Source organism: Taudactylus pleione, unplaced genomic scaffold (assembly GCF_031769625.1).
Source record: "Taudactylus pleione unplaced genomic scaffold, aTauple2 ptg001408l, whole genome shotgun sequence".
NCBI lineage: Eukaryota > Metazoa > Chordata > Amphibia > Anura > Myobatrachidae > Taudactylus > Taudactylus pleione.
In genome coordinates, this window is record NW_028285808.1 from 180,564 (window position 1) to 207,989 (window position 27,426).

Below are 27,426 nucleotides of genomic sequence, written 5' to 3' on the forward strand. Positions count from 1 at the left end.
CCATGATATCAAAATTAGCATATATCCTGGCTACGTGCGTGTGAGGATGTTGCCGATTACAGTCCAAAGTAAGGGACCCCCACAAGGTGCCAATACTGGCAGATGGTGGGGTGTATGAGTGATTTATTTGGTAAGTTACAACACCTTAAACACAGGAGACAGTAGTAAAACCTGTGCAATAGGAAGTTTAGGAAAATAAATGACAACTGCCTACAATGTGACTTTCCATAGACACTAAAAATAATAAAAACTTTTGGCATTGGCTTTGTGGGGTTAGTATCGGTGAAACAAAACCTTGTGATAACTGGCATTGCTTACATTTCTGCCTGATCCTTTCTTGCTGGAGATGATGTAGCCTCTGGTGACAGCGATCCATCTACTTTCTTGTTACCCTTCTCTTCTGCATAATGAGAAATACAGTCAGTTGAATATTGTAAGAGAACAAGCCATGTCAAAAGTTAAACAAAAAGTAGCCACTTGGGAATTAAAACATAATGTACGTCAAGGTGTCAGTCATCAGTAGCATACGGGTGGGGATAGATGGACTACTTACCTTTAGTTATGGCCAGCTGTTCGCCTTGGCTGCTCTGGAGATCTTTCAGCTTGGAGCAGAGCTCTTCAACTAAAGTTTCAATTCCAGAGCTCTAAAAAATAAAAAATATAAAAACCCATCAGATCAGAAACATCGGCAATGGGGTAATTCGATCAGGTGCCATTATAATCACACCCACTCACAAAGATGGAGAGTTGCCGCTGCAGCATTGTGTGAACACCGGCATCTGAACTCGCCCCCCTCACAGCTATGAACAAAAATATTAGAGTGGGTGCGAGATAATCACACATAATTGGCTTTATTTACAAAGTGGCGGTTTGTATCAGCTGCCGCTGGTCGGCAGGTTGGTAGTGAAAATTTAAGGTAGCACTCGGTCATGCCGGGCTTTACACTGACTACATGTGCCGTTCTAATTTTTCACTAACCCACTGGCAAGCTCCAGCCTACAGAAGCAGCCGAATATGTTAGTGCTCTGTTTTCTATGTAGAAAATGCACATTTCCATACTATTAGCCATAGCGGTGACTAAGCCTAGCACAGTACAGTGTTTCACCGTTTGGGGGGGCTGGGAAATACAACATATAGGTAAATGTGTGTTCCCACTGGGTGAAATTAAAACATTTGTCAGTAAATCTTGAGCAACCAAAACCCTGCAATGTTGTAGCATAAACAAACATTTCAATTCACACCCCATCATTAATCACTTTAGACAGATAATTGTTGTTCTGGCGCCAATTCCTTTTTCACGCCGGTTGTGCCCAAAAGTACCAGTTTTAGCCATGCAAAGCGGCTAAACTTGTCTGAAGTCCTTGGTTAGTGTGCCCAAACAGCAGTTTTGGCGCCCCAAAACCAGGACTTTTCACACATTTCTGCCTGCCACCTCAGGAGGATGCGAGCAGAAATCTGTGCTCCCAACTGAATAACCCCCCCCCATATAATGTGTAATGACGACAGAGGCCTTTTTTGCAATGTCCAGGCGGAAACCAGTGTTAAAAGAAAATCATCACAATGAGAATAAGGCAGAGACAAAAAAAAACCATTAGAAGATAATCATTATACAAAAACCATACAGTCTAAATTAATTCACCTTATCAATTACAGCATTTCTGACATGCTTAAGAAAGAAACCTGCTGCCATCTAAGGGTTGTTTTTTTTTTTAGGATATTATCTCCATATTGACTACAAACATAACATACCATTACATTTGATGACTTTTTGATTGCTGAAGTACATAAAGACTCATTACACCATGCTGCTTACTCACTATGGCTACGGGTATAGAGACTAATGACTAGGCAAAAATATATAATTAACGCATTAAACACCTACTGAGACATCTGACTTCACAGAATATACAACTTTTAAAAAAAAAACCTACAAAAAAAACCCTCAAAAAAACAAACATTCAGAATCCCTAACTAGAACACTGTATTAGCATGCTTAACTGTCACAGAAGAAAGGAAACATTGCCATTAGTCAATCTTATTCCCTTTCTTACCATAGCTTAAGGAGTGACGTTTTGGAAGCAAACAATTTGTTCCTGTATGACGCACATCTTAAACCAGCTGACATTCTGCATGCTGCTGTTGTGCGGAGTGGAACATAGTAGCAAAGAGAAATTGAAAAAGTAAACAAAAAAAAAAGTAATTCAGTGCAGACTAACAAACCCCCTAGAGCTCACACCGGCATCTCAATGCAGAGTAACTCTGCCCGGGGCAGAATTGGAGAGCATTCAGGAACATTGCAAGTCAATTCAAAGTGAATATTTCATTTTAGAAGCCTCAACACGAAGAGCACGCAGAAAGGATAGCTGTCAAACAAACCAGGACGGGATGGAGGAAGTCTACTCAATGATAGAGCAACCAATTAGCCTATTCAATTTGTATTGCACGATGGCCCTCGTCTCCCCGGAAGAATATCAAAACATTTAGGATCAGCTTGTTCCATGTTCCTCAGGACTGGCTCAGGATATCCTAGGAAAATTAAGAGTGCACTAAAAATACAGTGACACGCTCGCATAGATCATCTGATAGACACCGCCCACAACTCCAGCTACTGACAAAACGGCTTTCTCTAAAGACCTTCACTGAGAAGGAAACAGTTGTTCTAATGTTACATGTACAGAGAGCCCTGCAAACACGCATGCTTCTGCAATCTACACATCCAGAACGCTTAATAGACTGAAGCGATTGCAAACTGTGTGAAGTTCACTTACTCAAGAACCCTAAAAACAGGACTGGGGGGGGAAGGAAGAATAAAAAAAAAAAAAAAACTCCACTAGCCAGTGGGCCAAAAGGAAACCACCTCAGATGTTAGCAGGAGTAATCTATGGATGCACATTCCTGCTGTGTGTTTTGCTTTTAATATAATTGCAAATGAAAATTTCTGGGTAAAAACACGGTGAGATGCAGCGGCCGTTTAACAAATTTACCCCTTAGGAGGTAATTCAATTAGCTTCGGGAACCTTGAATGCTGAGCCTCAGACTGCATTTTAACGTGCAGGGAAATAGATTCCAGCACTTTACAAGTATTCTATGGGTTAGTGCATGTTACCCATGTTTTCCTGGTGGGGAAAACTGCAATTAATTCAAAAGTTCCGGGCATGAAACCCATATCTATTCCCCACGTAGTAAACCCCACATCTAATTGAATTCCCCCCTAAGTTTCGACTTAACATGGCTCATAAATTAAGTCTGTTCTACTTAGAAATAAATATATGTAGCAGCCTGCATCTCTAGAACATGCGCTGTCCGGATCTGGTGAACAGATCAGAGTTGTAATTCTACAAGAGCCGGGAAAAGTTGCAGGCTGCTGAAGGCTACAATATAGTACTTCATCCACGATATAGAATACTACCTGCACATTGCATAGCTGGACTTACTGAGTGCATTTATTCTTTCCAGAAACCGGCATGCTCATTTCATCCTTGTGTAGGGTAGAATAATGGAGGAAAAGGACTTTTGTTTGGGACATTCAGGCACAGGGCATCATATTGCTGTTCCTGGAATGTGGGCTGTCAGAGTGAAGGATTAAGCAGCTGTTGTGTGCAGTCAGCTGCTCAGCCACGTGAGGTAAGGCACAGGGTGATTCACCCTGTACAGTTATGGCACCACGTATATACACAAGTTAAATGCCAATAAAACATACAAATTGATAAAAATGTGTAGAAATTGAACAATTGCAAATCACAACTTCTATGTTTATTATTAAATCAAGTAATATATTGCAGCATTACTGTTCCTCAAGACGTCTATCAAAACTGAAATGACAATATGCACCTAAATTGATAACCGCCCTACCTAGAAATAAAATGGTTGCAATTCTGCTGAAGCCACAACGAATACAGCCACAGTTCTGCAAGATTCACTTGTGGGTCTCTTAGTGTGGTCTGGAAATTACCAAACCTTGGCCAACAGGATTCTGTAACATGACAAATCATTTGCCTGACTCCCGACAGATCTATGGCACCACACTAGTTATGAGGTCCAAAACTAGCAGTGCTGAGAGCAATTTTTTAATATAGTTTATCCAGTAGAACAGAAAAAAATAATAAAATAAAATCGAACAGCAGAGCCCAACAGCAATTATATAACAATCCCACTGCTAAATCTATACTGTGCTGGTGATGAGGCAGAAAAACAGCTCTGTCAATAGAATCCACTGCAATTCCGGGCTTCCCCCAAGTAGGCCAGATATCCCACGATACTAATGATGTTCATTTACAAAATACAAGGTCAGAATTTTATTTCATGAGTGTTAGGTAAAGGCCGCAAAGAGGGAAAGAAAAAAAAAAAAATCCATTTAACGGATTTTGCACAGCTTGTACTAAACTGCTCAATAGTACAAAAAACAAAAATAAAATTTGTACACATTTAGGGGAGTACTCAAGTCACAGTGACGTACAGCTGTGCACATTGCAGTAGAGAATGATAGCCCAACATCACCGACTTTCTTGCACACCTCTATGGGCTCCCGAAAAGGGGGTCTGGCCGACCGGGGAGGGATGCATCCTTGTGACACATCCCCAATTCGTCACACTTGGGGGCATGCCCAGCACTTACGGAGGTGCTGGGCTCACCCCAAGCTCATGCCACAAGGTGAATAGATGCCATGCGCATGGCATCCATTTACTCAGCGGAGATCACCGCAACCTTTCCTTGCCGCCTGTTTGTGGGGATGGCACAGGGCAGGCTGTTCTAGCAGGGTGCCGCTAAACGAGCAGGGTGCATTTGCACCTTCAAAATGAGGCTGGGTGCGGCGGGAACACTAACCTCCATGTTGATACCAGAGAATTGAAGTCTTCCCTATGAATTAAGACCATTAAAAAAACCAACACACAGTTCTTATTTTTATCAAACATACATATAGGGGGCGATTCAATAGTTCGCCCCAGCGGCTGCAGGTGCCGGGCGCCTGGTACGGAGCAATTCAATTGTTGCTCTTTCGGGCGCGTACAGCCGCGGGAGCACACATTTCAGCTCTGAAATGTGCAATAAGTTGGTGGTTTGTGCGCCCAAAGCAGGACTTTAGATGGGTTTAGCCGCTTTACGTGGATAAACCTTGTTTGTTTGGGCGTGATATGCATGGCCGCCTAAACACTTGAATATCGTACCCTGAGATCCAGTCACTTTAGACAGAGATAGAGGGCGATAGAACAATTGAAGAGCCCCCTTAAAGACTAAATTATTTTGGGGTATGTGGGTGGGTCACAAACGTCAAGTGAGGTAGCAGTTTATAATTAATGCTGCTTTTAAAGGAAGGAAGTGGGTCAAACATGCATCTCCGTGGTAGATACAGAAAGGAGAATGGATTATGGCATATGTAACGGAGTTTGACTTCCTAAAAAGTGATCGGGTCCATTACTGCCCAAAAACATGTTCGCCATCGTGTAGATCAGCGACTTTCAACCTTTTTAACTCAAGGCACACTACACAAGTTTTGAAAATTGCTAAGGCACTCCATCCGGCGATGCAGTGTGTGAGACCAATGAAAAATAATAAACATTGGCATATTATATATATATATATATATATATATATATATATATATATATACACACACACACATATATTACACACAATGGCCTCCACAGGAATAAAACACTACAGTACAAGTGCACTGAACGCCGCGGCACACTTAACAGCCCGTAGCACAGTGGTTGAAAAACGCTGGTGTAGATAGCCATTTTCCACTTGGTAGCCACATGTCAAATAACGCTTCCACAGAGGATGGAGGTCCATCAAATTCTTAGCCAGAAACAGATTTTTCGGCCTATGCTAGGTGTGTGAAACCTGCTTTGGCTGCGTAAAAATGGCTAAACCCGTCTAAAATGAAGTTTTTGCTAATTTCTGCTCGCCACCACAGAAGGGTGCGAGCAGAAATGTGTGAATTGTTCCGTCGGACGCCCATCAGTAACAGTAGCGGGCGCAACAAGTGAATCACCCCTATAGCTTCATTTCCAGCACATTAAATGGAGGGCTTGTTTCCTTTTTGGGCCACAGTCTCTGAACTTGAGGGTCCAGAATAACTGCCCTCATCCCTGGGGACTGGCATCGATTGCGATAACCGACAAATCCTGGAGGAGGAAACTCCTGTCTTGGTCCCAGGTTTCTAACTGGGTCCACAATCAGAGAGACTGTCTAGTGACATGATAATTGAACCAATAGATGATGGTTGGAACACAAATTACACTTAAAATGTTTATTTGGAAAATCCTGAAATGCAGCCTTGCATACTTGATCGCTTCGAATGCGAAAATAATTTTTCCTAATAACTTCATACAACAAAGAACCAATGTACGTCTTCAAAAGATTTGTAACTAGATTTTGAATGTCTCATCTGTTGGCAAAGAGACACTGGCTAGTTAAGTATTGAACAGAAGGCCTAATCCCAAGCACTGGCTGGAAATCATCTTGGACAATTGATAACCTAGCCATAAACCTGTAGGATGTCCACTGCCCTTAGCAGATCTGCCTGCAGAGAAACCTTTAAATCTGCTTTGAAAAGTAAATAGTCTAAATTGTGAACAGGAAAAATAAAAAGAGACCTGAATTGAAAAGGTCTTAATCCGGCTGTGAATCTTAAAACACGGATCGTGTTCAAAAAATGGACACAGGAAGATACAGTAAGTATCCTTGATGTCTCTACATGCCAAACATTTGTTTACCTTCACTCCATTTATCACTGTTATTACAGATTCCATTGTGAATCTGTATTTTTAGTCTTTTATTAAAGTCCATTAAATTTGAAATGGGTCTCTGACTCCCATCAGGTTTTTGGACTAAAAACAGATTAGAATAAAATCCTATTTCTCTTTTAAATTTCTGGTACTGGGACAACTCCTGAGTCCTAAACGGTGATTGCCCAATCTAAAGTCAGACACTTGTCTGTCTCATTTGATAACCTTGTTGAAAAGTACCTTCGTGGTAGCGGACACAAAATACTAAGAATGTAACCTCTATTTTACCGGTCATTAAATGGTCTGAAGAGCACCTTCTCCCCTGAAATAGCAGTAGACAGACACCCAACCCACCAGAGAAAATTCTGCGTGTATGCAGTTCCTGTCATGCTGATGTATCCTGAAGCCTATGCACCCATTTCTATGGCTCCTTCCTATTCACCCTAATTTGTGTTACGCCATTTGCAAAACCTCAGAACAGCGCAGATGACCCATAGCCCGAAAGGATGTGGCTGACTGGCCGAAAGTAGCGACCCTTTTAGACTTGAGATTTTTCTAAAAGTAAAAACAAAAACTTACCTCCTGTGGCCTCAGAAATTCTTTTATCTAGTTGTGTGCCAAAGAGAAACTTTACCTCAAAAAGTAAAAGGTACACATCCACTTCTCGACTATGGAAAGTCTGTACGATTTACGATGTAGTAAATCGTACCTGATCCCCTGTAGTGCCTACACTGAACGATATGTCGTTCAGTGTAGGCACCATCCCTCATGCCTGAACATGGCCAATCTGTCGTTATCGGCAGTTTGACCGGAATGTTCAGGCGATTATTGATGTCAGAAACGACCAGCGGGAGCGCGCATCGCTGGTCGTTTCCGACATTATAGTGCACGAACGATTAAGAGGTCATAATTGTTCAATAGTTTATTAAAATCGCCTAATTGATACGTGGCTTAAGCCCTCTAAAAAGTTCTGTCTCTGAATCCGCATTCCACGATTTTACCCACAGAATGAGTCTGGCCCAGACATTTTTGACTGTACGAAAAACCTTTATAAAGCAGCTTCCCTCAAATAATCTGCAACTCTGAGCTACTCTGCAATTGATAATAACAGAGACTTAGACCGATTTGATAGGGTCCCTTCTATCAAAAGGTCAGTCCACCTCTGTTGCATTAGCTAGCCAAGCTAATACAATACTGGCCTTAAAGCTGCCCCTGCAGCAACATAAAATATGAGATATGGTAAGAACTTACCCTTGTTATCTCTATTTCTACGAAGTCCATAGGGTTCCACAGGATACCTTGGGGTATAGGTGTGACGTCAGTCGCAGGGCACCAAAGAGTTAAGCTTTCAGCCTCCCAGGATGCACTGGGTCCCCCTCCTATACCCCGCCCCCGAGCCAAGGCACCTCAGTTAGTTACCAAGCCATAGGCCGGAGGAGGAGAAGGAAGAGAGAGAACAAAGATCTGGACACATACAAGAATCACATTCTCACCAGAGGGAGACGGAAAAAAACGGCGACCAGAGCAAAGCCCATCTGCAGCACAGGTGCGACATGGCGGGAGTCCTGTGGAACCCTATGGACTTCGTAGAAATAGAGATAACAAGGGTAAGTTCTTACCATCTCTCATATTTTCTACTTCAGGGTCCATAGGGTATCCACAGGATACCTTGGGGATGTCCCAAAGCAGTATCCTTTAAGGGTGGGGACGCTCCTGTGCTGAAAGGAGAATCCGCCGCCCGAAGGAAGCATCCTGAGAGGCGAAGGTGTCAAACCTGTAATACCTCACGAAGGTATGGACAGAGGACCACGTAGCAGCCTTGCAGATCTGGACTGCAGAGGCACCACGTCGAGCTGCCCACGAAGGACCCACAGACCTAGTGGAATGAGCCTTCACAGAAGGAGGGACCGGTAGGCCTTCATGAAGATAAGCTTCAGAAATAGCCATACGGATCCAGGCTGCCAAAGTTTGCTTTGAAGCACGCCAACCCTTTTTACGGAAGCCATAGAGGACAAACAAAGCGTCCGACTTCCTAAACGAAGAAGTGCGGTCAACATAAGTCCTTAAGGCCCGCACAACATCCAAAGAGGCCTCACCCACGGAAAGACCCGGTGAGTTAAAGGCCGGAACAACGATTTCCTCGTTAACATGAAACTGGGAAACAACTTTGGGAAGAAACTCGGGCCGAGTGCGGAGCACTGCCCTGTTCCCATGAAAAACCAAGAAAGGGGGTCTACAAGAAAGAGCCCCTAACTCAGAAACACGTCTGGCCGAAGCAATAGCCAGAAGGAAAACAGTCTTAGCTGTTAGCCATTTAAGATCCACTGAGCCCAGTGGTTCAAACGGCGGTCCTTGGAGAGCCCTCAGGACCACAGCCAAATCCCAAGGCGCCACAGGTGGAACAAAGGGCGGCTGAATGCGGAGAACACCTTGCATAAAGGTGCGCACATCCGGGATTGTAGCAATCCTACGGTGAAACCAGACAGACAGGGCCGAAACCTGTACCTTCAAAGAAGCAAGGCGAAGCCCAAGATCTAGTCCCGCTTGCAGGAAGGAGAGAATCCGAGACAGACGAAACTCCCGCGGTGCATAACCTCTCGGTCGACACCACTGAAAGAACGTATGCCACACGTGATGGTATATCCTCGCGGAAGACGGTTTCCGAGCACGCAACATGGTACGCACCACAGAGCTGGAAAACCCCCGGGACCTCAGCATGGCCGTCTCAACAGCCACGCCGTCAAAGACAGCCGAGTCAGGTCCGGGTGACGACAAGGACCCTGAGACAAGAGGTCCGGTCGTAGCGGCAACCGCAGAGGACTGTCCACGGACAGACCCTGAAGGTCTGAGAACCAGTGCCGTCTGGGCCACGCGGGAGCTATCAACAGGAGCGTCCCTCCTTCCTGTTTGAATTTGTGGATTACCCGTGGAAGAAGGGAGACCGGAGGGAACAGGTATGCGAACCGGAACGTCCACCCGAGGGCCAGAGCATCCACCAGAGACGCCCCTTCGTCTCTTGTGCGAGACCCGTACACCGGCAACTTGTTGTTGTGCCGGGACGCCATGAGGTCGATCTCTGGAAGACCCCATCTGTCCACCAGTAGTTGAAAAACGTCCGGGTGCAGGGACCATTCCCCCGGATGAACGTCCTGGCGACTTAGAAAGTCCGCCTCCCAATTGAGCACTCCCGGGATGAAGACCGCCGATATGGCCGGAAGATTGCGCTCCGCCCAAACCAGGATCCGAGACACCTCTACGAGAGCCGCCCGGCTTCGGGTTCCTCCTTGCCTGTTTATGTAGGCCACGATGGTAGCGTTGTCCGACTGGACCTGTACTGGGTGACCCTGGAGAAACCGATGTACCTGCTGGAGAGGATTGAAGACCGCACCGAGTTCCAAGATATTGATTGGAAGCTCCGCTTCTGTCGGAGTCCACCTGCCCTGGAACAGATGTGGACCCGAAACTGCTCCCCAGCCCCGAAGACGGGCGTCCGTAGTCAACAGGACCCAATTTGGAATCCAGAACGGACATCCCTCGCTGAGGTGGGTCGTCTGTAACCACCAAGCAAGGGACAGGCGAACCTCCGGGGTGAACACAATCGTCTGGGACTTCAGAGACTGAGGCAGCCCGTTCCACTTTGACAGGATTAGGTGCTGCAGAGGTCTGGAGTGAAACTGGGCATATTCCACCATGTCGAACACCGACACCATGGAGCCCAGTAACCCCATCGCCGAGTGTAGAGACACCTGGCGGCTGTGCAGACAACTGCGCACCCTTGACTGCAAAACAGAGATCTTTTCCTCCGTCACGAAGATCTTTTGCTGTCCCGAGTCCAATAAGGCTCCAAGATGCAGAATCCTCCGAGACGGGATTAGAGTGGACTTCTGCCAGTTGATTAGCCAGCCGTGCCGTTGCAGCAGGGCAATGGTCAGGTCTAAGTGGCGTAACAGGAGCTCTGGAGATCCCGCCACTAATAACAGGTCGTCCAAGTACGGCAACATGCGGACTCCCTGCAGCCGCAGAGAAGCCGCCATGACCGCCATCACCTTGGTGAAGACACGTGGTGCTGTCGCCAGGCCAAAAGGTAACGCCCAAAACTGGAAGTGGTCGCTGCGGATTGCAAACCTGAGGAACTGTTGATGGCGTAAAAGAATAGGGACATGCAGGTAAGCGTCCTGTATGTCCAATGACACCATGTAGTCCCCCGGTTCCAGCGCCAGAATGATGGACCGTAGGGTCTCCATCCGAAACTTCGGTACCCGCAAAGACTTGTTGAGTGCTTTGAGGTTGAGAATCGGACGATACGACCCATTGGGTTTCTGTACCAAAAAAAGATTTGAATAGAAACCCTGGCCCCTCTGGGAGAATGGAGCAGGCACTATAACTCCAGCCTGGAGCATAGTGTGCAATACCTTCCGCATTTCCGTAGCCTTGTTCCGGTCTGATGGTAGACCCGTGGTGAAGAATCAAGCCGGGGGTCTGTGCCGGAAGGAGAGGGCGTACCCGTGGGAGACCACCTCCAGAACCCAAGTGTCTGTCGTAGTGACCGACCAACACTGGGCGAACTGCAGTAGGCGGCCTCCCACCCTGGGATCCCCCAAAGGGAGGCCCGGACCGTCAGGCCGCAGGCTTGTCATCTAGCTTGGGGGCCGGACGTCTGGTACTCCATGCCTGCTTCCGGGGCTTGACCGATTTCCTAGGGCCAGCCTGATGAGGAAACGACTGTGGTTTGGGCCTGCCCTGGGCCCTAGATGACCGAAAGGACGATGGTCCAGAACCAGAAGGAGCAGCGGCCGACAAGCCGATTTGGCTGCCGCCAGCGTGGCCACAATCTTATCCAGATCCGGACCAAAGAGAACTTCTCCGGTAAACGGCAAGGCTTCCAGACCCTTCTTGGAATCTGCGTCCGCCCTCCAGGATCGCAGCCACAAGGTGCGACGAGCAGCTACCGCTGCTGAAGAAATTCTAGACACCAGAGTACTAATGTCTAGAGCCGCCTCGATGATGTAAGTGGCCGAATCACGGAGATTGGCAATCAACTCCGCCTGTTCGGCCGGACAGTCGGAATCAAAAGAAGCCTCTAATGAATCCGCCCAGCGCTCCATCGCTCTGGCAACCCAGCAAATGGCCATAGCCGGCCGTGCTGCCCCCCCCCCCGCAAGGGAATAAGCGGACTTCAGGCAGATTTCCACCTTGCGGTCCGTAGCATCCTTAAGGGAGGACATGGATGGCATCGGCAATGTGGCACTACGGACAAGACGGGTCACGTGAGAATCCACCTGTGGAGGGGATTCCCACTTAGAAAAATAATTATCCGTGAACGGATAAGCCACCGCCAGGCATCTCTGCGGCTGGTATCTTTTGCCAGGCTGTTTCCACGCCTCCTCTAAATGGTCCACCAACTGACCCGAAAGAGGAAAGACTGTGGCATCGCCCTTCACATCTTTGAAAAAGGCATATTTAGATTTAGCCGCTGGGGGAACTTCGTCCTCAATCACCAAGGCTGTGCGGACCGCCCGAATAAGTCCAGGAATATATACTTTGGACTTAGCATCAGCGTCCTTAGTATGGAGAGGTTCCTGATCGTAAGGATCCAGAATCTCCCCATCATCAGACGTCCCTTCGTCATCCTCATAAGGAGCGGACAGAGACGCCACCGGCCTTTTATGAGGCCGCATCACAGACTCCCCTTGCAATACATCCGACAAGTGCTGTACAGAACTCGTCAGGGAGTTAACCCACGCTGGCTCCTGAGAAGCCGGGAGCGGGGAAATAGGGAGACTGTGGGGTACCACCAATTGTCGTGGGAAACCCTGCATGGGTGACGACACCACAGACTGCTGGGACAAACCCATCGGAGTAAACGCGGGCTGCGGAGCTAACTGGCCCACTAAAGCTGTTAACGCCTGAGCGAAACAAGCCCAGGGCGGCTCCTGTACCGGTGCTGTAACCGTAAGAGGCCGCGCCATGGACAAACACTGCCGGCAAAGGCCCTCCGCGCTACCCTCCCCCTCCCCTAACGGTACTTTGCACGTGGTACACTGTAGCCGGAGGGGAAAATCACTTTCAGACATGATGGCACCACGTATGTGACCCCTCTCACCAATTATATATTAAATAGGCGAGAGACCACCCTGCAGCACCGCACCGCAAGGGCTTAGCAGAAAGAACAGGGACAGTAATAAAGCTGACAGTTTAGAGAAGAAAAGTTACAGGCAGCGCTAGCACAGTCACATACAATGCAAAGAAAATCAATTCCTGCACTAACAGCGCTGATCACTCAACTACACAGACACAGGGCCTGGTAGGACACAGCGCTGCATACACAGACCTGACCACAGCGGAGGAGAGGTATGCGGGGGGACCCAGACCACGATGCTTCCGTCCAGTGCTTCCAGCAGCGTTCACCATGCGTTGGAGAAGATGGCCGCCGAGGAGCAGAGAGGAGGCTGGCCTGGGGGAGGAGCGCTGACACAGGGCCAGTCAGCACAGTGCAGAGAGGGCTGTGTGCAGCGGGGGAGGCGCCGGCTGTGAGACAGGGAAGGCGTGCTCCCCTGGCATGCATTTAACCCCTGGGACGCCACAGCGCTACCGCTCTGCTGTGGTCCGCTGTCCCAGGGGGTAGTGGAAGCGCAGGTTGGTCGCCTGGCTCCACGCTGCAGCCAGTCCCCAGGGAGCCTCCTGCCTGGGGACTTAGGACCATGTGATCAGCGGGGACCCACCGCGGGACCCCGCTGCTTACCTCTGACCCCCTTGAATCCGGCCATGGTCCGGAACATCTGGGGTCACCGCTAGCTGTGACCCCAGATGCCCACCAGCATCCCCGGATCAGTACCGGCGTTCTGGTACCGGCGGGGTGTAGGGAAGACAGCATGGACGTCAGGACTGACTGTCCATGCTGTTCATCCAGATGTGCAGCCACAGCTGCATGAAGAAAAAGCTTCAGGGGCTCTTCTAGCCCCCACTCCAACAGGTGCACTCGACTCCGGCCGGGCACCAAACTAAACTGAGGTGCCTTGGCTCGGGGGCGGGGTATAGGAGGGGGAGCCAGTGCATCCTGGGAGGCTGAAAGCTTAACTCTTTGGTGCCCTGCGACTGACGTCACACCTATACCCCAAGGTATCCTGTGGATACCCTATCGACCCTGAAGTAGAAAAATAGATATACTTTCACACTTCCGGTCTGAGCCTTCTTTTAGAGAGGCCCCATCCAGAATAGTGAGCAGTGGTAAACTATCTTAAGAAATATCCACTAGTGGTGAATGTTCTTTATAAGCTATCTTCCCGTATGGAACCGGAAATTTCTGATCTGAATTAAGCCATGGTATAACTACCAATTCTAAGTCTTGTTCTAAATAAATCGGAGGGAGTCTCCTGATTATCAATCTTTCTAGGGTCCAGAACCTGATTTATGTAGGCCATAGCCGTGGCGTTGTCAGACTGTACTTGTTCTAGCCTGATTGGCAGAATATTCTGAGCCAGAGTGAGAGCTTTGTAGATGGCTCGAAGTTCCAGGATGTTGATTTGCAACACTGCCTCGATTGGGGACCATTGACCCTGGAAGGAGTGCTGGCCAGTTACTGCACCCCACTCTCGGTGGCTTGCATCCGTGGTGAGGAGAGCCCAGTCCAGGTTCCAATAGGGACGACTCTTGTTCAAATGGCAAAGTCCGTAGCCACCAGGCTAGGGAAAGGCAAACCTCTGGGTAGGGGAGGGGGGAAGGAAGACCTATCATCTGCGATTTCAGCAGATGGGGTAGCCTGTTCCACCTGGAGAGGATCAGGTGTTGTAGGGGCCTGGAGTGAAACTGGGCAAACTACACCATGTCGAAGGTGGACACCATTGATCCCAAGGCCTGCATTGCAGAGTGAATTGACACTCGGCGATTGTGGAGCAGTCTGCGTAGTTTGAGCTGGATTGCCGAAAACTTGTCCACCATTAGGAAGATTCTCTGAACTAGAGTCCAGGAGGGCTCCCAAATGTACCATCCTTTGAAAGAGTGTTAGGGAAGATTTGCTTTCCAGTTGATCTGGGTGTTGCCTCAGGAATGAGAGGGCGTATGCCTGGGAGACCACTTCCCTTATCCAGGCAGAGGCCTACCCTGTCAGGCTGTAGGCTTGTCCTCAGACTTGGCAGGTGGACATCTAGTAGCCCAGGTCTGTTTCGCTCTAAGCTTGGAGGCCTTGGCTGAAGTCTGCTGTCGTGGAAAGGACTGACCCTTGGCTTTTCCTTGAGGGTGAAAGGACTGAAAGGATGACGTCTGCGGCTTTGTATTATATGCACAGGGCAGGAACGCCATCTTGGAAGCTGCCAAGGTAGTCACAATTTTATCCAATTCTGGACCAAATAGGATGTCACCGGAATAAGGCAGAGATTCCAGAGCCCATTTTGAGTGGGAATCTACTTTCCAGGAACGTAGAAAAAGACTACGGCGGGCCACTACCGAAGTGGCAGATAGCCTGGAGGCCAGGAGAGCCGTATCCATAGCTGCTTCACCTAAGTAGGAGGCTGCATCACAAATGTGAGATATGTAAGACAGCTGTTCCCTCGAAGCATCTGGGGGAAATGTCTCTTCTAGGACCTCTGCCCAACTCTCAATGGCTTTTGCCACCCAGGACGTAGCAGGACGAGTAACAGCTCCTGTAAGAGTATATGGATCTATGACAAGCTTCTATACGTCTATCTGTAGTGTCCTTCAAGGAGGTTGCAGTATGGATGGGTATTGGGGCATTTTTAACTAGTCGTGTTACATGAGCATCCACTGCTGGGGGAATTTCCCATTTAGTACAATTAGTAGCTGGAAGAGGGTCAAAGGAACTGAACCGTTGGAATTTGAAACCTTTTACCGGGCATATTCCAAGCTTCACTCATGTGATCAGATACAGTGCCTTGCAAATGTATTCACACCCCCTCCCCCATTGCATTTTTCATGTTTTGTTGCCTCACAACCTAGAATTAAAATGGATTATTTGAAGGTGTGCATCATTTCATTCACAGACATGCCTACAACTGTGAAGTTGTGTTTTTTTTTAGATTGTGAATCAAACATTTAGGACAACATAACAGAAAACTTCAGCGTGCATATCTATTCACCCCCCTAAAGTCAGTACTTTGTCGAGCCACCTTTTGCGGCAATTACAGCTGCAAGTCGCTTTGGGTAAGTCTCTATGAGCTTGCCACATCTTGCCCCTGGGATTTTTGCCCATTCCTCAAGGAAAAACTACTCCAGCTCCTTCATGTTGAATGGTTTCCGCTTGTGAACAGCAATCTTCAAGTCTGACCACAGATTCTCAATTGGATTGAGATCTGGGCTTTGACTAAGCCATTCCAACACATTTAAATGTTTCCACTTAAGCCACTCGAGTGTTGCTTTAGCAGTATGCTTCAGGTCATTGTCCTGCTGGAAGGTGAACCTCCGTCCCAGTCTCAAATCACAGGCAGACTGAAACAGGTTTTGCTCAAGAATATCCCTGTATTTAGAACCATCCATCTTTCACTCGACTCGATTCAGTTTCCCAGTCCCTGCTGCTGAAAAACATCCCCACAGCATGATGCCGCCATCACCATGTTTCACTGTGGGGATGGTGTCCTTGGGGTGATGGGATGTGTTGGGTTTGCGCCAGACAGAACGTTTTCCTTGGTGGCCAAAGTTCAATTTTAGTTTCATCTGACCAGAGCACCTTTCTCAACACACTTGGGGAGACGCCCACATGCCTTTTAGCAAACTCAAATCGTGTCTTCTTATTTTTATCACTAAGTAATGGCTTTTTTCTGGCTACTCTTCCATAAAACCCAGCTCTATGGAGTGTATGGCTTATTGTGGTCACATGCACAGATACACCAGTCTCTGCTGTGGAACTCTGCAGCTCCTTCAGGGTTACCTTTGGTCTCTGAGCTGCCTCTCTGATTAATGCCCTCCTTGCCCGGTCTGAGTTTTGGTGGGCGGCCCTCTTGGCTGGTTTGTGGTGGTACCATGTTCTTTCCATTTCATGATGATGGATTTGATGGTGCTCCGGGGGATCATCAAATATTTGGATATTTTTTTTATATATATATATATTTTTTTTTTTTTTTTTTATAACCCAACCCAGAATTTTACTTCTCAACAACTTTGTCCCTGACTTGTTTGGAGAGCTCTTTGGTCTTCATGGTGTGATGCTTCTTGCTTAGTGGTGTTGCAGCCTCTGGGGCCTTTCAGAAAAGGGGTGTTTATACTGACAGATCATGTGACACTTAGATTTCACACAGGTGGACTTCATTTCACCAATTATGTGACTTCTGAAGGAAATTGGTTGCACCAGATCTTTTGAGGGGCTTCAAAGCAAAGGGGGTGATTACTAATGCACATGCCAAGTTTCAGAATTTTTTTTTTTTTATGAAGATTTATATATATTTTTCTCATGTCACTCCACCAAATTAGACTATTTTGTGCAGATCCATCACCTAAAATTCATATAAAAATAAATTGATTAATTACAGGATGCAATGTAACATTAAAGGTAAAAAGCCAAAAGGGAGGGGGGGGGGGGGGGGGGGGGGGGTTCGGGGAGGAATGAATACTTTTGAAAGGCACTGTAGCTGGTCAGAGTGAGTAAACTCTGGTAAAACTACTTTGACGTTCTCGATTTGTAAAATTATTTTTACAGCTCTCACAAGAGCAGGTATATTTATTTTGGAGGGGTGTCTCCTCTTCTCCTGAGTCAGAGTGAGAGTGGTCTGTCTTCTGTCCCCCAAGATGATATATCAGATTCAGATAACTGTGTGGACTGGGAAAATAACATAGCACAGTTAATAGGCTAAGTAGGTAAAGGGTTTTCCTTTTGCAGCATTTTCTGAAAAACCGTAGAGGTATTAGCCAAACACTGTACTGAGATACAGTACGTCTACCCATGGAGGAGGCAAAGGATTTGCAGGGAGTACCTGCTGTGGCCATCCCCCAGGTGGCGCTACCACGGGGACTGTTATGTGGTCCACAAGTTTTGCCAGCATCTGTGAAAAGGCAGTCCATGGTGGGTCCTGAAGAGACACAAAGTTTGAGGAGCCTGGGGCTGTGTAACAATTAGTACAAAGGCCATCCTGAATGAGGTCCTCTGGGGAGTGTGTGTAATACGGCACAGTGCAACCGTGCTATATCTTAGTATGTGATAGCCCTCACAATTATATAGCAGATGTGAGGTACAATGAACCCCTTTTACCTTCGTATGTTCAGGGTATAGTAGAATAAAGGGAAAGGTATAAGCTGACAGAATGGAAAGTAGAGATTAGCGCTAGCACAAGTCACATATAAAAACACCCATGGGGAAGGCAAAGGATTTGTAGGGAGTACCTGCTGTGGCCATCCCCCAGGTGGAGCCCCGCCGGGAGTACCTAACAGGCTTGGTGTCACACCGCCGCAGAAGGGTGATAGGGCGGCAGCACAGACGTCCGGAGGACAGTCTGGTGCTGCGCGCCCGTTATAGTAAAAGTAGAAAATAAAATAAATCATAAAACAAAAGCTTGGGCTGCTTAATACAGCCCTCTGTTATAATGGTGATCCAGCTCCTGCAGGACACCAATGAAACTGAAGTGCCATCCTGGAATTGAAGAGCTTTGCTGTTGGTGTCCGATCCTCCAGGTCCCACCTACACCCCAAAGTCTCCTTGTGGAGCCCTATGGACCCTGAAGAAACCTGAAATCCCCCCAAATAATTTCTAACATATTTAGGTATTTCTTTGGAAGGGTAGCAGGTATACAATATATACAAAAAACAACATGTGCTTATACACCGACAAGATTATTAATTTAAGACAAATTTAAAAGACCAGGACAAATTTAAATACATAAAGCATAGGTGACGTACAAAACATGGATGTTTAGTTGTATTGGCAGGTGTGGCTACGTGGTATGCATCTCGTAGCATTACACAGGGAGCAGCCACGCATTCACACAGGCTTACCCAGGTTAAAAAGGTCACCCATGGATGTACATCTACAGGTATGCAGCATTAGATCAGCACACTGAGTTTTCAAGTCAGAAGTGGCACTGCCCAAGTAACCATTTTGTGGACACAGATATGTGTCTGTTTTGAGGGGGTACAATAAAATTATTAACCTGCTGATCAAAAACATATCCGTTATTTAGAACATAGAGAAATTAAATGGGTGATAAAAATGGGCAGAACTCTTCTGAGATATCCTGACACTGTTCTGTTCACAGGACAGATTCCAGATGAGGAACGGTGTTATACTGAGGGATGTATGAGGTTTGTGTCCAGGTAACGCTTTGGAGCACAAGGGAGTTGCCCTTCTGATCTAATTAGGTCTTGTGAGAATTATGAAAGAAAAAGAGGACAGGCTTGGAGTACTTGAAGTCTCTGCCGTACTAAAGGCTGAGGAGGCTACTGTCCAACCACCCATCTTTACATAGAGTCCCTTTCTGACACTCAGCATGCATAAATGGAAGCGAAAAACACATCAGCCCATGGGGAAAACCACTCACTTCATCAGAAGCTGAAAGCAGACATTGAACTGCAGCCTGTTTCTTCATTTCCTCCATAGAGAGGTCAGAGCTCTTTCTCTTGCCTTTTCCCCACTTCTTGCAAGCTCCCTTTTCCCAGCCCAAAAAGATGTCATTTTCCTGCAATATAGGTAATAAAAAATAAATAAATTATTAAGTAAAACAAGATAGTAATATAATACAGCCACTACCCTAAAGCATGAAGACTTAGTTTGTGTGTGTGGGTGGAGGGCATAGATTTGTATACTTTTGTTTTTAAAAAAACCCAATGACAAGCACCCCACAATAGCCGTCTATCATCATTAGTTTCATCAGTAACAGCTACGTCAGTCTGGATCTGTAAAAAGGTGGTGTTGCTGGCACAGAGGCAGATCTTTCAATGTCAAAACCAGAACTAACCAGGTATAACTAAAGACAATATGGAAACATGACAATGACTAACAGAAGCACAATTCATACCTGTTCCTGAAGGTCGTAGTCATAGCTGTCATGCAGCAGAAGACTTAAGACGTATCTAGTGTAAATCATGGCATCAATGCCACATTTCTCCAGCTCTTGTCCCAGCCAAGTCTGGACTGGGTCTAAAGCGCGAAGCATCGACATTTCGTAGACAGAAACAGGAAACGAGCTTAGGGTGCCTTCCGATGGTAAGCCATCCACAACTGTACAGATAGGGCGCATGAATCTAGGTAGTTGGCATTCCTAGAACATGAAGCATTTTTTGTTAGGACGTTCCTTTAGAAGGTGGAGAGGATCTTCATTCCAGGAATTTGGGGAAACGCTTCAATTTGAGGAAGATCATTTATCATTGCTGACATTTAGTCTTCAAGAGACTTCTTATTCCTCAGGCACAACTGAAGAAATACATCTTAAGATAGACAAGGTATTTTGATCGCTTTAATATTCACATTGATAGAAGGATAACCTCTACGACAGAACCTAAACAGACAAAACAAAAAAAAAAACAACAATGTAAAACAAACATTTATAAATGTGGCAAGAAAAACAAAATGACTAGTGAGCGACCCAGATATGTGGCTGCTGTTCAACTCTAATCTCTGTAAACATCCCAATTAATGCTCCCGATTGTCATTTCACCAAAACTTGCCATGGGATAGTTTTATTAGTTTTATGAGCTAATGTTCTTTCCTTTGATGCAGTATAGTTCAATGTAAGGCTCAAATCTATGACAGGGATTTCCACTGACTGATGGCAAACTTTATATAAAGTATAATGGTCAGATTTGCTACAGACTTCCAGGAACACCAGGCAAACTTCAAGGATCTCAACTACGCAATGGGTAAGAAGCCATACAGCCTGCACATTCAATCAGTGCATTCAGGATGGACAAAGGCTAAAGTATTGAACTGGATAAGCTGTAACACAAAAGGTTCCCATACTTCTGCAGTGTACCCGCAGAGAACCTTAACAGATTCCCAAGCAAACAAAGGGTTGTGATCTGCTATTACAGCACTCAGAGCTACACTTACTTCCTGTCAAAAACAAGCATGGGGCCATGTCCACTGTACTACCTGTGCCTACAAGTTTTAAACAGCTGCAATTGTTCCTAACAAAAGCATTACCACAAAAGGAGAAGTAAAATTGGGAAGCAGTGGTATTTATTTATTACCAGTTATTTATACAGCGCACACATATTCCGCAGCGCTTTACAGAGAATATTTGGCCATTCACATCAGTCCCTGCCCCAGTGGAGCTTACAATCTATATTCCCTATCACATGCGCACACATACACACTAGGCTTAATTTGTGTTGGGAGCCAATTAATCTACCAGTTTATTTTTGGAGTGTGGGAGGAAACCAGAGTACAGGAGGAAACCCACGCAAGCACAGGGAGATTATACAAACTCCACACAGGTAGGGCTGTGGTGGGAATCAAACCCATGACCTCAGTGCTGTGAAACAGTAAAGCTAACTATTACACAGTCTGTGCTGCCCGGTATGCACATGATGTAACTGCTAACCCACTATTTTCGGTTACCATAGTGACCAGAGGATGCCCCAGACCAGTATTAACGCCGCTTTTAAGAACCGTTAACAAAAGCCATCATTTCAGTTCATTTTCTTTGTGATGAGATCATCTTTGTGATGAGAACCAAATGAGAAAAATAAACCTCAACATTAAACTTTTTTCAGCACTGATTTAAAGAATATTTTATGTTACTGTCAAAGAAAAAAAAAAATGGTGTTCTTGCTAGGCTGTTTCAGCAGGGCACTGTGCAGTCTCCGATTTGAAATCACACAAAAGGGCCCTGCTTTTACGGCAGCGCCCTGCTGAAACGTCGTTCCCTCCAGTGGCCTGCAGTGTCCCGTGAGGGGGGGTAAAGAACCGGAGGAAAAAAAATAAAAATCAACAGCGAGTGAATAGATGCAATGTGCCTGCGCACAGCATCTATTCACACTGCAGAGGGAGCTTGTGGGCAGACCAGCATCTCAAGGACACACCCCTTTATCTAGTGATCATTCCCCTTTTGCGGACAAGCATTCATCAAAAAGGTTTGGGGACCACTGCACTAGGGTCCTTCCTAAGCCAAATAGTGAAACCTAAAAATACTGATACAGAAACCCCTCACTGATCTATACATCAATTGACAAGGTCCTATTAAAAAGGACCTATTGAATCTATTAGATTCTTGTAAAATCAATAAGCCTGAAATTATTAAATATCACAATCAAAATTTCTCTAAATGCCAAAAGAAAATATTAGATACACTACGACTGGCATTGCAGCTCAGGTTATATAGCTCAAACATTAATTATGCTCATGCATCAATAATACAGTTAAGATAAAGGCTCTAGATCAAAATGGAAAGTTAGAAGTACATTTACAAGAAATAAAATATGTAGAAGTAGTGCACATTTAGAAAGTCACAGCGATCTGCACACAGCATACAAGGGTATGGAGACAAGCTAAAGAAAGCTTACATGTAATTATGGTGGTATAAATAGCACAAGTAACCTGTATGTAGGTCATGAAATCTGTATGACAAAATAGTTACTATTTATTGTCTAGCTGCTTTAATTTCCTGTATAAACCATCAAATATTGGATATTGAACAGATTTTTTTTTTTTTGCAAATAGGTTTAATTAATCCCACCATAAATTGTACTACAGACAAAAGTACTGATGCTCAGGCGTGACCTCTAATCTATGCCTCAGGTCAAATCCATTAATGAGCTAATTAAAAACTACAGCACTAAATAAAATATGTTGAATCATTGATATAACTATGACCAGACACCAGGAAACAAAACATGGCTGCTGTTCCAGTATTTTTGATAAACCCTGCAAAGACTTGCTAACATATAAAGAAACTGGAATGCCAGATTACTCTCCAAACACACACAGGGGCATATCCAATTAGCTGCGGTATCGCACATGTCAGAATTCAATTAGCGGGGATTCCACACACGGGAGTCCCCGCTGTCAAGACTTTACCTCGCACCTCAAGTAGGTGCGAGGTAAAACCTGCGTGAGGCTGCCCTATTCGGCCTTGCTCGAGTGGGTATAACAGATTCCGTAGTTCTCGCGAAATCAGTGTGTTCTCGCGCAGGAGTCATGTACTAATGACGCGGGGAAAAAGCTATTTCATTGAATAGCTAATCCCCGCGTTGCGGGACTTTTGCCCGATAATTAGCAGCGGGGTTTAATTGGATATGCCTCATACAGTGCCTATAGAAAATGATATCTGTCGAAATCTTTACCTTTCATCACATTACATCATGGAAAATAAAAAAAATAAAAAGATATGGTAAGAACTTACCCTCGTTCTCTCTTTCTTCGAAGTCCATAGGGTCCACAGGGTTGACCTTGGGGGTATAGGTTGGGAACCAAATCCGGGCACCACGCAGTTAAAGCTTTCAGCTCCCAGGATGCACTGGGTCCACTCTCCCTATAACCCCGCCCCCAAGCCAGAGGCACCTCAGTTTGTAAGTAGCGAAAGGCCGGAGGAGGAAAGAAAGAAGACTGGAACACTCAAGAACCATATTCAGAGAAGGAGACAGGAAACCGGTGACCAGTAATACAGCCCATATAAAACCAGGTGCATCAGGGCGGGTGCCCTGTGGACCCTATGGACTTCGAAGGCAGATAACGAGGGTAAGTTCTTACAATATCTAATTTTCTTCTTCAGGCTCCATAGGGGGTCCACAGGGTTGACCTTGGGGATGTCCCAAAGCAGTCCTTATAAGGGTGGGGATGCTCCTGAGATGAGAATCCATCGCCCAAAGGAAGCATAGAACCTTAGAAAGGTGTGGACAGAAGACCACTGTGGCCACCTTGCAAGGCAGAAAAGCCGTGGCGCCACAGCAAGCCGCCCACGAGGGGCCCACAGCCCGAGTAGAATAAGCATCAACAGAAAGGACTTCCTATGTGGAGGCCCCTGAGATAGACATACGAAGCGATCTAGCCAATGTCTGTTTATCAGCCAGCCATCCTTTCCTGTGAAATCCATAGACCACATATAAGGAGTCTGATTTCCTGAAGGAACTTGAACGGACCGCACAAATCCAGAGAGGCCGGACCACAGTCAGTCAGTCAATGAGGCCACCCCAGCCAAGAGGACTGGAGACTGAAACGTCGGTACAATAAGTTCCTGAATAATATGGAACTTAAAAACCACTTTAGGAAGAAACACAGGGCGAGTGCGACTCACAGGCCTGTCTTGGTGAAATATCCAGAAGAGGGAGCAACATGAGAACACTCCCAATTCCGACACTCTCCTGACAGATGCAAACGCCATAAGGAAGAGAGTCTAAGCCATAAACCACGTAAGGGCTATCAAAACTAGTGCAGGGCTTGACAATTTTTTCTAAAATCTAGGAGCCAGGATGAAAGTGTAGGAGCTAAACCAAAGTCCCCCCCAAAAAATTACAGGAGGAGCACAGCTGTGTGTGTTATGCAACTGTTATACACACTATACAAGTCCACAAAATGGTCACAGTTGTATGGATACAGTAAAATGGAGGCCCCCTCACTGCTTTGCACAGCTCCCCTGCTCCACCCCCCACCCTCCAGTATTAACAGGCCACATTTCACATAAAATAATGGTGCCAGAAAGTACAACAAAACCCCCCTCCCCTCATGGTCACACCATAGAACCTACTACCGGAGAGCTCTATGCAGCCGGAGATAGGAGACAGTAGACATCCGAGACGTACAGGAGGATCAGCGTAGACTGGGACAGACAGCTGGGATCAGAGCAGGCAAGAATGGAGAGTCGTCGCCAGTGCAGGCAGGGAGGGACAGAGGCACAGCAGGCGACACTCAGCACATGCACTCTTGTGCAGGATATGTACACCGCAATACTAGAGGCATGAATCTCCGCCTGAGCTGATGAGGATCTGCTTCCTGCCTCACTGCAAAATCTAGTACCCAGGCAGCAAAATCTGGTAGCCATGGCGACCAGGCCCCTGGGATTTGTCGAGCCCTGAACTAGTGGTTCAAATGGAGGCCCCAGGAGGGCACGAAGAACCACTGTCAAATGCCAAGGAGCCCCTAGCGGAGATAAAGGGAGGTAGAATTTAGAAAACACCCTGAATGAGGGTCTGGATACCAGAGTGTGGAGCAATTCCACATCTGAACAATACAGACAGTGAAGAGACCCGCACTTTCAGGAAGGCCAGGCGGAGGGCTAGACCCAAGCCAGCTGGAAGGAATGCTAGAACTTCTGGAATTCCTAAACAACTCCTAAACAAAAAAAAAATCCTAAACTACAGGTATGATACCACAAAAATTATGCATGCCACATTCTGTGGTAGATCCCAGGAAAAGCTGGCCTACGTGCTCTAAACATCCCGATTATGACAGAGCCAGAGAAGCCTTAGGACCACAGTAGGGACGCAGGCAGACAAAACCCAGGTCCAGGGAAAGGCAAGGACCCCGAGACAACAGGTCCGGATATTGAGGCAGCAGGAACGTAGTGTCGATGGAGAGACTCCGAAAATCTAAGTACCAGAGACATCTGTGTCAATCTGGAACCACCAGCAGGACAGTACCTCTGTAGTGTTCCCTCTAGCTCCGGCGCGAGGCAGGGTGCCGGAGCTAGAGAGGGCATGCCCGCGCGTGCCGTGCGACCGAGAAGGGGGCGTGTCTATAAGACGCGTCCCCTTTCCGTCACTCTTGGGGGCGTGCCCGGCACTTACGGACACGCCGGGCAGCCCCCAAACCCTGCAGACAGGGAGAATAAATGCCGGGTCACCGCATGTTTCTCCACCCGCTGGACACTGCGTCCCGCGGTTGAGAACGGCTCCCGCAGGCTGTGAGGGCAGGGCGCTTTTTGCCCTCCAGAAGGAGGGCAGGGCGCCGCGCCCCGCTAAAACAGCCTAGCAGGAACGCTACCTCTGTCCAGATTGAACTTCCGAAGACCTTGAGGAAGAAGGGAGACCGGCGGAGGAAACAGGTACACAAAGTGGAAGGTCCACTTCACTGACAACAGGAAGGTTGCTTCAGTACCTCTAGCTCTGGACTCTAACACCGGCAGTGTGTGATAGAGTCAGGAGGCCATGAGGACCACCTCTGGGAAGGCCCCCTCTGCTCACTAAGAGATGAAATCTCTCATGGAGAAGAGACCAGTCCCCGGGATGCACGTCGTGAAGGCTGAGAAAGTCCGCTTTCCAATGGAGAAATCCTGGAACGAACACTGCAGAGATGGCCGGGAGGAAACCCTTGGACTATGTCAGAATGGGTGACATTCCTGTCATTGCTGCCCAACTACGAGTGTCTCCTAGATGTAAGCCACTGTTGTGACATTGTCGGACTGAATCTTTACAGGTTTACCGTGAAGTATGTGTTAGGTCAGAGCGAGGGCCCAAGACCGCTTGAAATTCCAATAAGTTGATTGGTTGGGCGGAATCGAGAGACGTCCAACTGCCCCAAAAGGATTGCGGACCGGTTATTGCGCCGATGTAAGGATTACCTAGATGAGATGGCCATAGCCAACCAGAGACACAGGCGCACCTCCGGAGAGAGCGTCGTCTGAACAGTGATCCGATGGAGAAACCCGTTCCATCTGGAGAGGATCGGTTTTTGCAAAGGCCTGGAACGGAACTGAGCATATTCCACCCTTCCGAATGTAGAAATCCTGGATTCCAGAACCCGCATTACAGAGTGTAATGACACTTGTCGACTGTGGAGTCATCCGCGCACTCGTAGTTGAAGAGTGGAGATCTTGTCTGACTTCAAAAGGATTCTCCAATTCTGAGAATCCAGCAGGGCTACCAGATGAATCATACCCTGTGAGGGATTCAGGGAGGACTTTATTCCCAGTTGATTAACCATATGTGCTTGTGAAGGAAAGCAATGGTTAACTTGAAATGGCTTTAAAGTACCTTGGTGATCCTGCTAAGAACAGGAGGCCGTCCAGATACTGGAGCAGTCGGGATACCCTGGGCTGTCATAAAAGCCATAAATTTGGTAAACCTCAGTGGGGCTGTTGGCAGTCCAAAGGACAGAGTCCGAAAATCGGAAGTGTTGTTGTGGCACAGCAAGTCTGAGCCAATGCTGATGAGGGCTCTATAGGTACGCGTACTGAATATTCAGCGATACCATAAAGTCCCCAGGTTCCGTAGCTCGGATGATGGAGTGTAGGAGTCCCTCCTCCTGAGCCTAGGCACCTTTAGGAACTGGTTCAGGGATTTGAGATAGAGGATAGGCCAATGAGGACCATTCGGTTTCTGCACGAGAAAGAAATTAGAATAAACAGTCCCTCGCTGAGATAGTGGGGCTGGCATAATTACCCCTGCTTACCGCAAGGACTGTAGAGCTTTCTTGATTTGTAAGGCCTTTTTCGGGTCTGTAGAAGGGCCAGCGTAGCAAAACATGTGGGGAGTCCGGAGCAATGAGAGGGCGTACACGTGAGAGACTAACTCTTACCCAAGCATCCGTGGTGACTTGACACCAGCACTGGGCAAACTGAAAGTCGGTATCCCGCTCTGGGATCTCCCAGATGAAGGCCTGTCCAGTCAGGCTGAAGGTTTATCCTAAGGTTAAGAAGCAGGGCGTCTGGAGTCCCAGGTCTGCCTGCCCTCGTGGAGGCAGACAGCCTAGGAAAGGATTGGCCTTTAGGCTTTCCCCGAGGACAAAAAGACTCAACAGATTTAGGCCCTCATTCAGAGCCATACGCTCTGAGCAGAGCGCACGCTCTGAATGAGGGCCGCCCTCCATGAAAATGGAGCGTCCTCC

General features: G+C 47.0%; 1 protein-coding gene across 4 annotated transcripts in view; it reads right to left on the reverse strand.

Annotated features, from left to right (window-relative positions):
* KIAA0232 (KIAA0232 ortholog) overlaps nucleotides 1-27,426 on the reverse strand; it is an 82,130-nt gene that overhangs the window by 17,758 nt on the left and 36,946 nt on the right. For 2 of the 4 annotated variants that reach the window (XM_088463556.1, XM_088463557.1), the window contains exons 2-5: nucleotides 19,685-20,164; nucleotides 19,208-19,345; nucleotides 554-644; nucleotides 319-400 (exon numbers count right to left, since the gene is read on the reverse strand). In XM_088463556.1, the coding sequence (XP_088319682.1) occupies nucleotides 319-400; nucleotides 554-644; nucleotides 19,208-19,345; nucleotides 19,685-19,906 (533 nt within the window). In that variant the 5' untranslated portion in view covers nucleotides 19,907-20,164. Of the gene's footprint in view, nucleotides 1-318; nucleotides 401-553; nucleotides 645-2,051; nucleotides 2,485-3,434; nucleotides 3,494-19,207; nucleotides 19,346-19,684; nucleotides 20,165-27,426 lie in introns of those variants that run through there. The other 2 variants (XM_088463558.1, XM_088463559.1) reach the window with 2 other exon arrangements.